The sequence below is a fragment of the Protobothrops mucrosquamatus genome, unplaced genomic scaffold (assembly GCF_001527695.2).
Source record: "Protobothrops mucrosquamatus isolate PMUCROS unplaced genomic scaffold, P.Mucros_1.0 scaffold4129, whole genome shotgun sequence".
NCBI classification, from domain to species: domain Eukaryota; kingdom Metazoa; phylum Chordata; class Lepidosauria; order Squamata; family Viperidae; genus Protobothrops; species Protobothrops mucrosquamatus.
The window spans coordinates 33,880-44,673 of NW_015390057.1; the positions used below are offsets into that span (position 1 = coordinate 33,880).

The 10,794-nt window shown below is 45.2% G+C and overlaps 1 protein-coding gene across 1 annotated transcript; it reads left to right on the forward strand.

The window, feature by feature from the left end:
- Positions 1-2,730: 2,730 nt before the first annotated feature.
- CUNH9orf24 (chromosome unknown C9orf24 homolog) lies at positions 2,731-10,297 on the forward strand (the record flags this gene model as incomplete). Its single annotated transcript, XM_015827987.1, is given in 5 exon segments — positions 2,731-2,857; positions 4,300-4,447; positions 4,907-5,019; positions 8,320-8,395; positions 10,089-10,297. Coding segments are annotated over 4 exon segments (492 nt in total), but the record flags the coding sequence as incomplete, so codon positions are not given.
- Between the last annotated feature and the right edge of the window lie 497 nt (positions 10,298-10,794).

The following is a 10,794-nucleotide window of genomic DNA, read 5'->3' on the forward strand; positions in this document are numbered from 1 at the left end:
TGAGCTTGGGGGTTTTCTTGCAGACATTTCATGACCCAACTAGGCAACATCATTAGTGCTAGAAGGGAGGAGGGATTGTGGAGAGGAGGAAGAAGCACTGTGGGGTCTTTGATGGTCTCTGAGCTTGGCGGTTTTCTTGCAGACGTTTCATGACCCAACTAGGTAACATTCTCAGTGCAGGAAGGGAGCAGGTTTGTGGCGAGGAAGAGGAGGAGGACTGCGAGGTCTTTGATGGTCTCTGAGCTTGGTGGTTTTCTTGCAGATATTTTAATATCCAACTAGGAAACATCATCCGTGCTATTGATAATAGTACGACTGATCCTGGTAGCACTGATGGTGTTCCCTAGCTGGGTCCTGAAACATCTGCAAGAAAACCACTAAGCTCAGAGACCATCAAGACCCCACGGTTCAACCCTGAGCTACAAATATTCTCTTCTATTGATAAATCTTCCAGCCATTCTTCTGCAACCACTTGAGGAGCAATGGTGTCCTTTTGGGGCCTCTGCCTGTCCAGCGAAGCAACCCAACAGGGTGGAGCCAGGATGGGGGTACCCAAATCAAGAAGCCAGAATCCCCAGGAAAAGCCCCTGTCCTTCCCACGATCCCCCTGCCCTCTTCTCTGCTCCCCTGTATTATGGCTGCTCTCCATGACTGTGACATCACAGCTGAGGTAGACCCGGTGTTAGGCTGAGCTTGGAGGGCCATGAGCAGCCAGTAGTTGTTTGTTAGTAGAGTACAAAGAGTCCCCCTTTTTATTTTCTTATCGGCCGAAGGTGGGGTGAAGGTGCATCTTTCACCCTGGAATCCCTTTTGATAGACAGCTAGAGAGTCGTAGAGAATTAGGTTGGCGCCCAAGGCAGCATCTTTGAAAGAGATCCTTCTGGAACCATGTTCATCTTTGCACATAAAACCGAAACTCCCCTCAGCACCTACACGGACTCCTATCGGGTGCCGGTGGTTAGGAAACACATCTATCAGGAGCCTTCTCTGCAACAATGGAGCCCGAATGAGCATATCACAAAGGTAATCCGTTCCAGGTATCCATCGATGAATCTCTATAAGGGACGGGTGGAGATAAGGAATTTATAACAACAGAGTTGGAAGGGATCTTGTAGGTCATCTAGTCCAACCCCCTGCTCCACCCAAGCAGGAGACCCTACTACACCATTTCTGACAGTCTCTTCTTAAAAGCCTTCAGTGTTGAAGCTCCCACAACATCTGAAGACAACCTGTTCCATTGGTTGATTGTTCTCACTGGCAGGAAATTCCTCCTTATTTCCAGTTTAAATCTCTCCTTGATCAGTTTCCATCCGTTATTCCTTGTCTGGCCTTCAGGTGCTTTGGAAAACAGGCTGATCCCCTCCTCTCTGTGACAGCATCTCAAATACTGGAAGACTGCTGTCATGTCTCCCCTGGTCCTTCTCTTCACTAGACTAGCCATGCCCAGTTCCTGCAACCGTTCTTAGGGTTGCCAGGTCTGCTTCCAAAAAATAGCGGACAAGCGGGGGGGGGGGGGTTAAGTAGTAAAAAAAGTAGACTGTACAGCTTTAGATTACGTACCATTTCATCATAAAGCTTTTGAATAAAAAAAATGTCCACTATTTTGTGAAAAAAAATAGTGAACATAATGTGAAAAAAGTGGACTGTCCACTCAAATAGTGGACACCTGGCAACCCTAACCGTTCTTCATATGTTTTAGGCTCCAGTCCAGTCTTTGTTGCTCTTCTCTGCACTTTTTCTAGAGTCTAAAAGCCATTTTCTAGGTTCTCACAATTCACTAAACCAGGGGTAGGCCACCTTGGCTCTTTTAGGACTCGTGGACTTCAACTCCCAGAATTCCTGAGCCAGCATGGCTCAGCTTGGAAACCTCTCCGTTTTCCCTCAGCATAGCTGACTCAGGAATTCTGGGAGTTGAAGTCCACGAGTCATAAAAGAGCCAAGCTTGCCTACCCCTGCACTAAACCCATGTTTTCAACCTTGACAGCTTTAAGATGTCTGAACTTCAACTCCCAGAATTCCACAGCCCGCTAATTGTGCTAGATTCACACAATGCAGTAAACTACAAGAAGCCAATTAATTACTAACCAATCTTAGCCAGGTGAGTGTTTGCATCTGCACGATATTTTTCTCATCCGTGCAAATACAGCTATTCATTTAGTGACCGTTCAAAGTCACAGTGAAAAAAGTGACTTGTGTCAGGTCCTCATACTTACAACCGCCTCGGCATTCCCCCCCCCCCAGTCACATGATCAGACTTTCGGTTTTGGGCAACTGGCTTTTTTTTTATGACGGTTGTGGCGTCCTGATGTCAAGTGATCGCCATTTTGCAACCTTCCCTTCTGACTTCCGGCAAGCAAAATCAATGGGGGAAAGTCAGATTCACTTAACAACCACACGATTCACTTAATGACTACAGTGATTGGCTTAACAACCATGACAAAACAGGCTGCAAAATCAGGCAGGGCTCGTTAAACTGATTTAACAATGGCTTAGGGATGGAAATTTCAACCTCAATTATGGTCGTTAAGTTGAGGCCTATCTCTCCCTCTTGCTGGCTCGTGTGATGCATGCATGTCAGGATCTGGCTGTGTAAAGAGGCACAGAGATGACCTTGGAGAAACCACGCATAGATGGTTACTACAACACCCAGCCAAACATACTAAGCCAAGGAAACAAGCCTTAGCTCCACCCTAATTCCCTGAGGTATAAGAGGAACCGAGGGGGGGAAAACACACTCGGGAGCTTTCAAAGTTCTGTTACTACAAACTATCTCAATAGAAGGCAGTTCCTTTCAAAAATGTAGAGTTGGTTTTCCTGATCTTTGCTCCCTCGAAGAGTTGACAGCCGCGTCACAACTGTGAGTCTCCGAGCAATCTTTCCTTCACGGAGGACAGCTTTGCTTTATGGATCCCTCTGGAGTTGAGAGTCCTTCCCAGGGTCCTGGAGAGGTTGTGAAGATAGAAGCATGGGGTCCTTGGTGCCCCTCTGAGCTTGGTGGTTTTCTTGCAGACCCACCTAGGTGACATCATTAGCTCTCAAAGGGAGTGGGGTTTGCAGGGAGGAGGAGGAGGAGGAGGAGGAGGAGGAGACTGAGGTCCTTGGAGTTCTCTGAACTTCGTTGCAGATGTTTCAGGAATAGAATAGAATAGAATAGAATAGAATAGAATAGAATAGAATAGAATAGAATAGAATAGAATAGAATAGAATGGGACAGGAAGGATAGGATAGGATAGGATAGGATAGGACAGGACAGGACAGGACAGGAATAGAATAGAATAGAATAGAATAGAATAGAATAGAATAGAATAGAATAGAATAGAATAGAATAGAATGGAACAGGAATGGAATAGGAATGGAACAGGAATGGAACAGGAATGGAACAAGGGTAGGATAGGATAGGATAGGATAGGATAGGATAGGATAGGACAAGAATAGAATAGAATAGAATAGAATAGAATAGAATAGAATCTGGAAGGGACCTTAAAGGTCTTCTAGTCCAGCCCCCTGCTCAAGCAGGAGAATCTATACGATTTCAGACAAGTGACTGTCCAATCTCTTCTTAAAAACCTCCAGTGATGGAGTGCCCACAATTTCTGAAGGCAAAGCTGTTCCACTGGTTAATGCAAGCTGTTCCACTAGCTCACGGGTGTCAAACTTGATCGTGTCACGTGACATATCGTGATGTTTATTGCCTTTGTGGAGCCAGGATGGGCGTGGCCTGCGTGTGATGCATCCAGCCCACAGGCCCCCAGTTTATCACCTCTGCACTAGCTGTTCCACTAGGTGACATCATCAGTACTAGAAGGAAGTGATGTTTGTGGAGAGGAAGAGGAGGAGGACACTGTGAGGTCCTTGGTGCTCCCTGAGCTTGGTTGTTTTCTTGCAGAGAGGGTGGGACCGAGCAAGCAGAATTCGGGGAGTTGAAGTCCACACATGGTGACTGGGGAATTCTGGGAGTTGAAGCCCAAGCCTATGCTAGATTGAGCAAGGTTGAGAAACTCTGGAGTAGATAAACTTTGTGTCCTGCCAACTCTACAATTCTACGTGTCTACATTTCCCACTTTAGCAGTTGTCAATGCAGAAGCGATTCATCCAAGGCAGGGGTCTTCAAACTTGGCCCTTTTATGACTTGTGGACTTCCACTCCCAGAATTCCTCAGCCAGGCATGCTGGCTGAGGAATTCTGGGAGTTGAAGTCCACAAGTCATAAAAGGGCCAAGTTTGAAGACCCCTGTCCAAGGCTACCCAAAGTCTTCCTCCCCATCTCCACAAATTGACCTGCTCTCCTTCCTCTCCGCAGGGCTTGACCGTGCCCAAAGTGGACCATCCGATTGACCAAGCCCACCTGGAGAAGATGGTGAAAAGAGCAGTCCAGGAGTACTCCTACAAGAATTCGATAGAACCAACAGCCTACCGGCCGTACAAATATTGGGTGTCCCGTGAAGAAGGTACTTGAGTTGTCCTCAACTCCTTCTCTTTGACTCTGCTACACTGTTGTAGAGGTAGTCCTCCACCTATGACCATAACTGGGAACAGAATTTCTATTGTTAAGCAAAGTATCAACCCAACTTAAAGCTTGCTAGCTGGTGAATTCTGGGAATTGAAGTCCACCCAACTTAAAGCTTGCTGGCTGGTGAATTCTGGAAATTGAAACCACCCATATTAAAGCTTGCTGGCTCAGGAATTCTGGGAGTTGAAGTCCTTGATTTTAATGTCTTTTTATGTTTTTAACTGTATATGTGCTGTAATTATGATAAGATGGGTAGCCAATAAATTTTATAAACCAATCAACACACATATAATTCTACCCTGCCCTCAAGACCCTGGGTGCCACCCCCACCAACCCCCTTCCCCTTGGGGTCTCCCCACTGGTTTCCTGAAAACTCTGCACTCTTTTCCAAACCCAGAAAAATTCAACCCGGTGTTCGTCGGCAATGACAGATACGCAACCTGGCGGACTGGGCCGTACAACAGCGCAGCCTGGAACCGATACACCACGTACCTGCCACGGATCCCCAGGGTAAGCCATGCCATGCCAGGGTTGGTTTTCTTTCTTTCTTCCTTTCTTTCTTTCTTTCTTTCTTTCTCTTTCTTTCTTTCTTTCTTTCTTCCTTCCTTCCTTCCTTCCTTCCTTCCTTCCTTCCTTCCTTCCTTTCTTAAATATGTTTTATTGATTTTTAACATACACCTTAATATTTGGTAAATATTTTGTGTTGTCTGGGTTAGTATTTAAAAAACAATCAATAACAATTAATTTCTATAACTCTATAATCCATGTAATAACTTTACCTGACTTCCTCTTCTTCCAATAATATTCTCTTTAGCCCACCTTACATTAATACAGTTCTTATTTAAATAAATGACAATTAAATATAAACATTTTTCTCATGTTTCTGCAAATAATAACCCACATCAGTATAAAGCTTCTTTTCATGGATCATCTTGATTGCTTCATCATAAATACCGTTTACATTCTTATTTAAATTTGCTTCCCCCACAGTATTCAAAACATTCCTACTGGTTAAGATTTTCTCAAAATTAGTTACACTTAAGTCTTTAAATCTTTTTTCTCATACAAGCCATCACATTTTTACATTTCTCATACCTTAAAAGAAAATAAGAGCAAAAAGAAAAGAAAAAGACAAAACAGAGAAAACATTTCTTTTATATAAACCAGGGGTAGGCAACCTTGGCTCTTTTATGACTCGTGGACTTCAACACCCAGAATTCCTGAGCCAGCATAGCTCAGCTTGGAAACCTCTCTCTTTCCCCTCAGCATGACTGGCTCAGGAATTCTGGGAGTGGAAGTCCACGAATCATAAAAGAGCTGAGGTTGCCTACCCCTGATCTAACCTAATCAAAAAGTGGTCATGGAAGCAGTTGGCAGGCTGTTATAGATAGTCCACGACTTACCAAAGTTTGTTTATTGACAGTTTATTGTTTATTGACCGTTCAAAGTTAAAACAGCACTAAAACAAGTGACTTATGACCGTTTTTCACACTTACGACCTTTGCAGCATCCTCATGGTCACATGATCAAAATTCAGACGCTTGGCAACTGGTTCATATTTATGACGGTCGCAATGTCCGGGTTCACGTGATCCCCTTTTGCGACCTTCTGACAAGCAAAGTGAACGGGGAAGCCAGAGTCACCTAACAAACGTGTTCCTAACTCAACAACTGCAGGGCTTCACTTAACAACTGTGGCAAGAAAGGTTGTAAAATGGAGCAAAATTCACTTAGCAACTATTTTGCTCAGCCATGGAAATTTTGGGCACAGCTGTGGTTGTAAATCAAGGACTACCTGCATTCTGTTTTAGAGCTCTGATTTAATTGCTGATATATTTTGTTTGCAAACTACCCCAGAACTCCCTACATTTGAGGAATGGGATATGCAATTTTTAATGACATCACATTTTGAAAATGGAATGAAAAGAAAGCTGGGTGGATGGATGGAGAATGGATGTCCTTGTAGCAGATAAAAACTCACTGTGGTCATCAATCGTTTGCCTGGAACTCGTTAAGTTAGTAACATGGTTGTTAACTGAATTTGGCTTCCCCATTGACCACCATGCTCACTTAACAACCACTGCAAAAAAGGTTGTTAAAGGTCATGTGAGTGACTTGTTTTACAACCGTCCTGACTTTTGGTCATAATTGCCAGGCTCCATTATGGTCAAAATTTGAGGGCTACTTTGTACTAGATTTCAGAAAAAGTGGTTGAATTCTGTTGGAATACATCGTTGGAATGTATTTTTGTGTAAATTACAGTAGTATTCAGCCAGTATATGGCAGTGTTTACAAGTTTGGATCTATGGTATATACTCTATGTCCTTTTGTTCTAAGTAGAGTTTCCTGTTTCCTGTTAAGTAGTAAAGCACATGGTGACTGTGCATGTTATTTGATTTGTGCTGTATATAAACACAACTTCTAACACATTCACAGGGAATCAATGATAAAAGCAGAAATATAAGGAGAAATAAGTGATGCGGGTGTTTGTGTGTGTGTGTGTGTGTGTGTGTGTGTGTGTGTGTCATCGCTGAATTGAGGCATTTGGTTTCCATTCTTGAGTCAGAAAATTGCACAAGCAGTAAATTCACTTCTATCACTTATTTGTCTCCACTGCCCATTCCTGTAGCTCCCAGGAGGGCCCACTGGATGTGATGCGATGATGTGTCGGCCCTCTTTACTTTTTTGACCACACCAGGTGGCCCTTGACCTACGACCACAAATGAGCCCAAAATTTCTGTTGTTAAGTGAGACATTTGTCAAGTGAATTTTGCCCCATTTTACAACTTTTCTTGCCTCAGTTGTTTAAGTGAATGACTGCAGTTGATAAGTTAGTGTTGAAAGAAAGGTTTTCATCATGGTTCAGTCCAAGCCGGGAATAAACAATATGGCGACTGCTTTAGAAAGAAGGTTGCAGTTTATTGAAGAGGAGAGCCAGACAGGAAGATGGCTCTGGAAGAAAAGAGAGAGAGCACATGTAGGGAGTGGGTTTTTATACCCTCTGGGGCTCTTGAGGTTGTTTCCTGTTCCTGTTTGAGGCTTTGTATTTCCTGTGTCCCTTTGGCATCTGTGGGTTAATCCTATTATGTCCTGTCTTAGAGTTTGGGTGGGATATGTAGATTTTAGGTGTTTTTGTCTTCTTGATTTTCTAGCTGTGGCTCCATCTGCATTTCTACAGAGCTGGTTTCTGCTTAAAAAAAAGTGGGCATGCTTTTCTGCCTCTTTAAGATCCTTTGAGGAAATATAATATTTTGCCCTTTTAATATTTCCTTCTCTGGGGGGGCTGACTTCCCACATTAGTAACCTGGTTAAGTGAATTCAGCCTCTCCATTGACTTTGCTTGTCAGAGGGTTGTAAAATGTAAAATCACATGACCCTGGGACACTGCAACAGTCATAAATATGAGCCAGTTACAAAGCGTCTAAATTTTGAACATGTGACCATGGAGATGCTGCAACGGTCGTGTGAAAAATGGTCATAAGTCACTTTTTTCAATGCCGCTGTAACTTTGAATGGTCACTAAATCAACTGTTGTAAGTCAAGGACTACCCTGTACTTCTTTCCAAGATAACTGGGGACAAAACGTGGCATCTTTGAGACCCCTCATGGCTGCCACTTGGTAGAGCATCTAAAGCAGGGGTAGTCAACCTTGACTCTTTTATGACTCGTGGACTTCAACTCCCAGAATTCCTGAGCCAGCTTAGCTGGCTCAGGAATTCTGGGAGTTGAAGTCCACGAGTCATAAAAGAGCCAAGGTTGACTACCCCTGATCTAAAGCAACGGACTTACCTATGGCAAACCTGTCTTTCAGGAAGCTGGCATGGATGCCATTCTGCGCGGGATGCCCATGGAGTACCCTCCAAAGCCTGAGCGACTCAACAACTACGGTACCTCTTCCGGAAGCTTCCCTTCCTCACCCCAGTGTAGGCATAAGACAGCTGTCCAATTTGGCCAACAAGGTGCACTCTGAGCTTGGTTCTTTTCTTGCAGACATTTCATTACCCAATTAGGTAACATCATCAGTGCCAGAAGGGAGTGGGGTTTGCTCTCTGCTTATATACAAGCCCCATCTAGCAATGATGATGATAATAATAATAAAGTTGGAAGGTACTTGGAGGTCATCTAGTCCAACCCCCTGCTCAGGCAGGAAACCTATACCTAGTTGGGTGATACCTAGTTGGTGTTACCTAGTTGGGTGATGAGACGTCTGCACAAGAAAACAACCAAGCTCAGAAAGCACACACACACCCCAGTCTCTTCCTCCTCCTCCCCCTTCCTTCCCCTCCCCCTTCCTTCCCCTCCTCCTCCCCTCTCCTCCTCCTCCTCTTTTTCAATCCCCTCCCCTTTCTTGGTAATCCGAGAACATAGTTGTGAAGCCTTGAGCCTCCATGGTTGCTATCACTTCAGATTGGGTGAGTTAGGGGACACGAGGCTAAAATATATGAAGAACAGTTGCAGGAATTGGATATGTGTAGTCTAATAAAAAGAAGGACCAAGAGTGACGTGTTAGCAGCCTTCCAGTATCTGAGTGGCTGCCACAAAGAAGAGGGGGGTCAACCTGTTCTCCAAAGCATCTGAAGGCAGGACAAGAAGCAATAGATGGAAACTATTCAAGGAGAGAAGCAACCTAGAAGCAACCTGCAGAACAATGAACCAATGGAACAGCTTGCCTCCAGAAGTTGTGGGTGCTCCATCACTGGAGGATTTTAAGAAGAGACTGGACAGCCATTTGTCCAGAATGTATAGGGTCTCCTGCTTGAGCAGTGGGTTGGATTAGAAGATCTCCAAGGTCCCTTCCAACTCTGTTATTCTGAATGTTGAGTTTTCAAATTTTGCATTCCGAAAAGGGGTGCTTCCTGAGTCAATAAACAGCTGGAAAGGACCTTGGGGGTCTTCTAGTCCAACCCCCTGCACTAGCAGGAGACCCTGTGCCAGTGGTGGCAAACCTATGCCATGGGTGCCAGAGACGGCACTCAGAGCCCTCTCTGTGGGCACGCGCGCTGTCACCCCAGTCCTAGGCCTTCAACTGGGTTTTATAAAACCTTTTCGCTTTAGGCCTCTGCCGCCGTGTGCAAAAAAAAAAAAAAGATCCAATCAATCAGTCGATTTCAACTTCTCATAGGAAATAAAGTTGCAAAGTTGGAATTGATTGATTGAATTTTTTAGTCCCACCCAGTCTGCCGTTACCACCGCAGCCACGCCCACCCAATGGGCCACACACCCCCAATTGGCCACACCCAGCCAATGGGCCACACCCACCCGGCACCCGACGATGCATAAGTGGGTTTTGGGTTGCAGTTTGGGCACTTGGTCTCTAAAAGGTTTGCCATCACTGCCCTATGCCATTTCAGACAAAAGGTTCTCCAATCTCTTCTTAAAAACCTCCACCGATGAAGCACCCACAACTTCTGGAGGCAAATTGTTCTACTGGTTAATTGTTCTCACTGTTAGGAAGTTTCTCCTTAATCTCAGGTTGCTTCTTGAACCCGCTGAGGTTGGCCTTGAACCCACTGCCAATGGGCCGACCAACCCTCAGCTCTGCCCTCTAGCTGTCCTCTCTTTCTGACTCCTTTTCTCCAGAACGTGAAGTTGTGGTCAACATGTTGAACAGCTTGTCTCGGAAGCAGCTTCCATACGTCCGGCATCACTACCCCATCCCGGGCCGGATGCCATACCAAGGCTACTACAGCCCCTGCACTGGACGCCATTACTGCTTGCGTGGAATGGATTACTACGTGGACGGAGCCCCCACCACCGAGAGACAGATCAGCCAGCTAGTTGAGAAGATTGTAAGGTTCGGAGGGTTTGGTTCTGTAGCCTCTCTTCCTCCAACTCCTCCGGGGTGGGTTCTCTTGGGGGTGGGCTCAGGGGCTCAGACAGACCAGTGGGGCATCACAGGTTTCCTAGGGTCTGGGCATAACGCCACCCTAGAGTTAGAGTTAGGGTCCTTCATGTGGAGACTTCAAGCTGGAGAGCGACCAACTTTGATGAGGTTCTTTCCTGTTCTTCTTGAGGTATCCCCCTCAGGCAGAAGTCTCCAGACTTGACAACTTTAAGACTTGTGGATTTCCACTCCAGAATTCCTCAGCCAACATGGTTGGCTGAGGAATTCTGGGAGTTGGAGTCCACAAGTCTTAAAGCTGCCAAGTTTGGAGAGCCCATCTTAAGGTCCCAGGGCAGTTTTTCTTGACCTCAGCAATTTTATGATGGGTAGACTTGCTGGCTGGGGAATTCTGGGAATTCACTCATTTTAAAGCAGGCTGGCTGGAGAATTCTGAGACTTGAA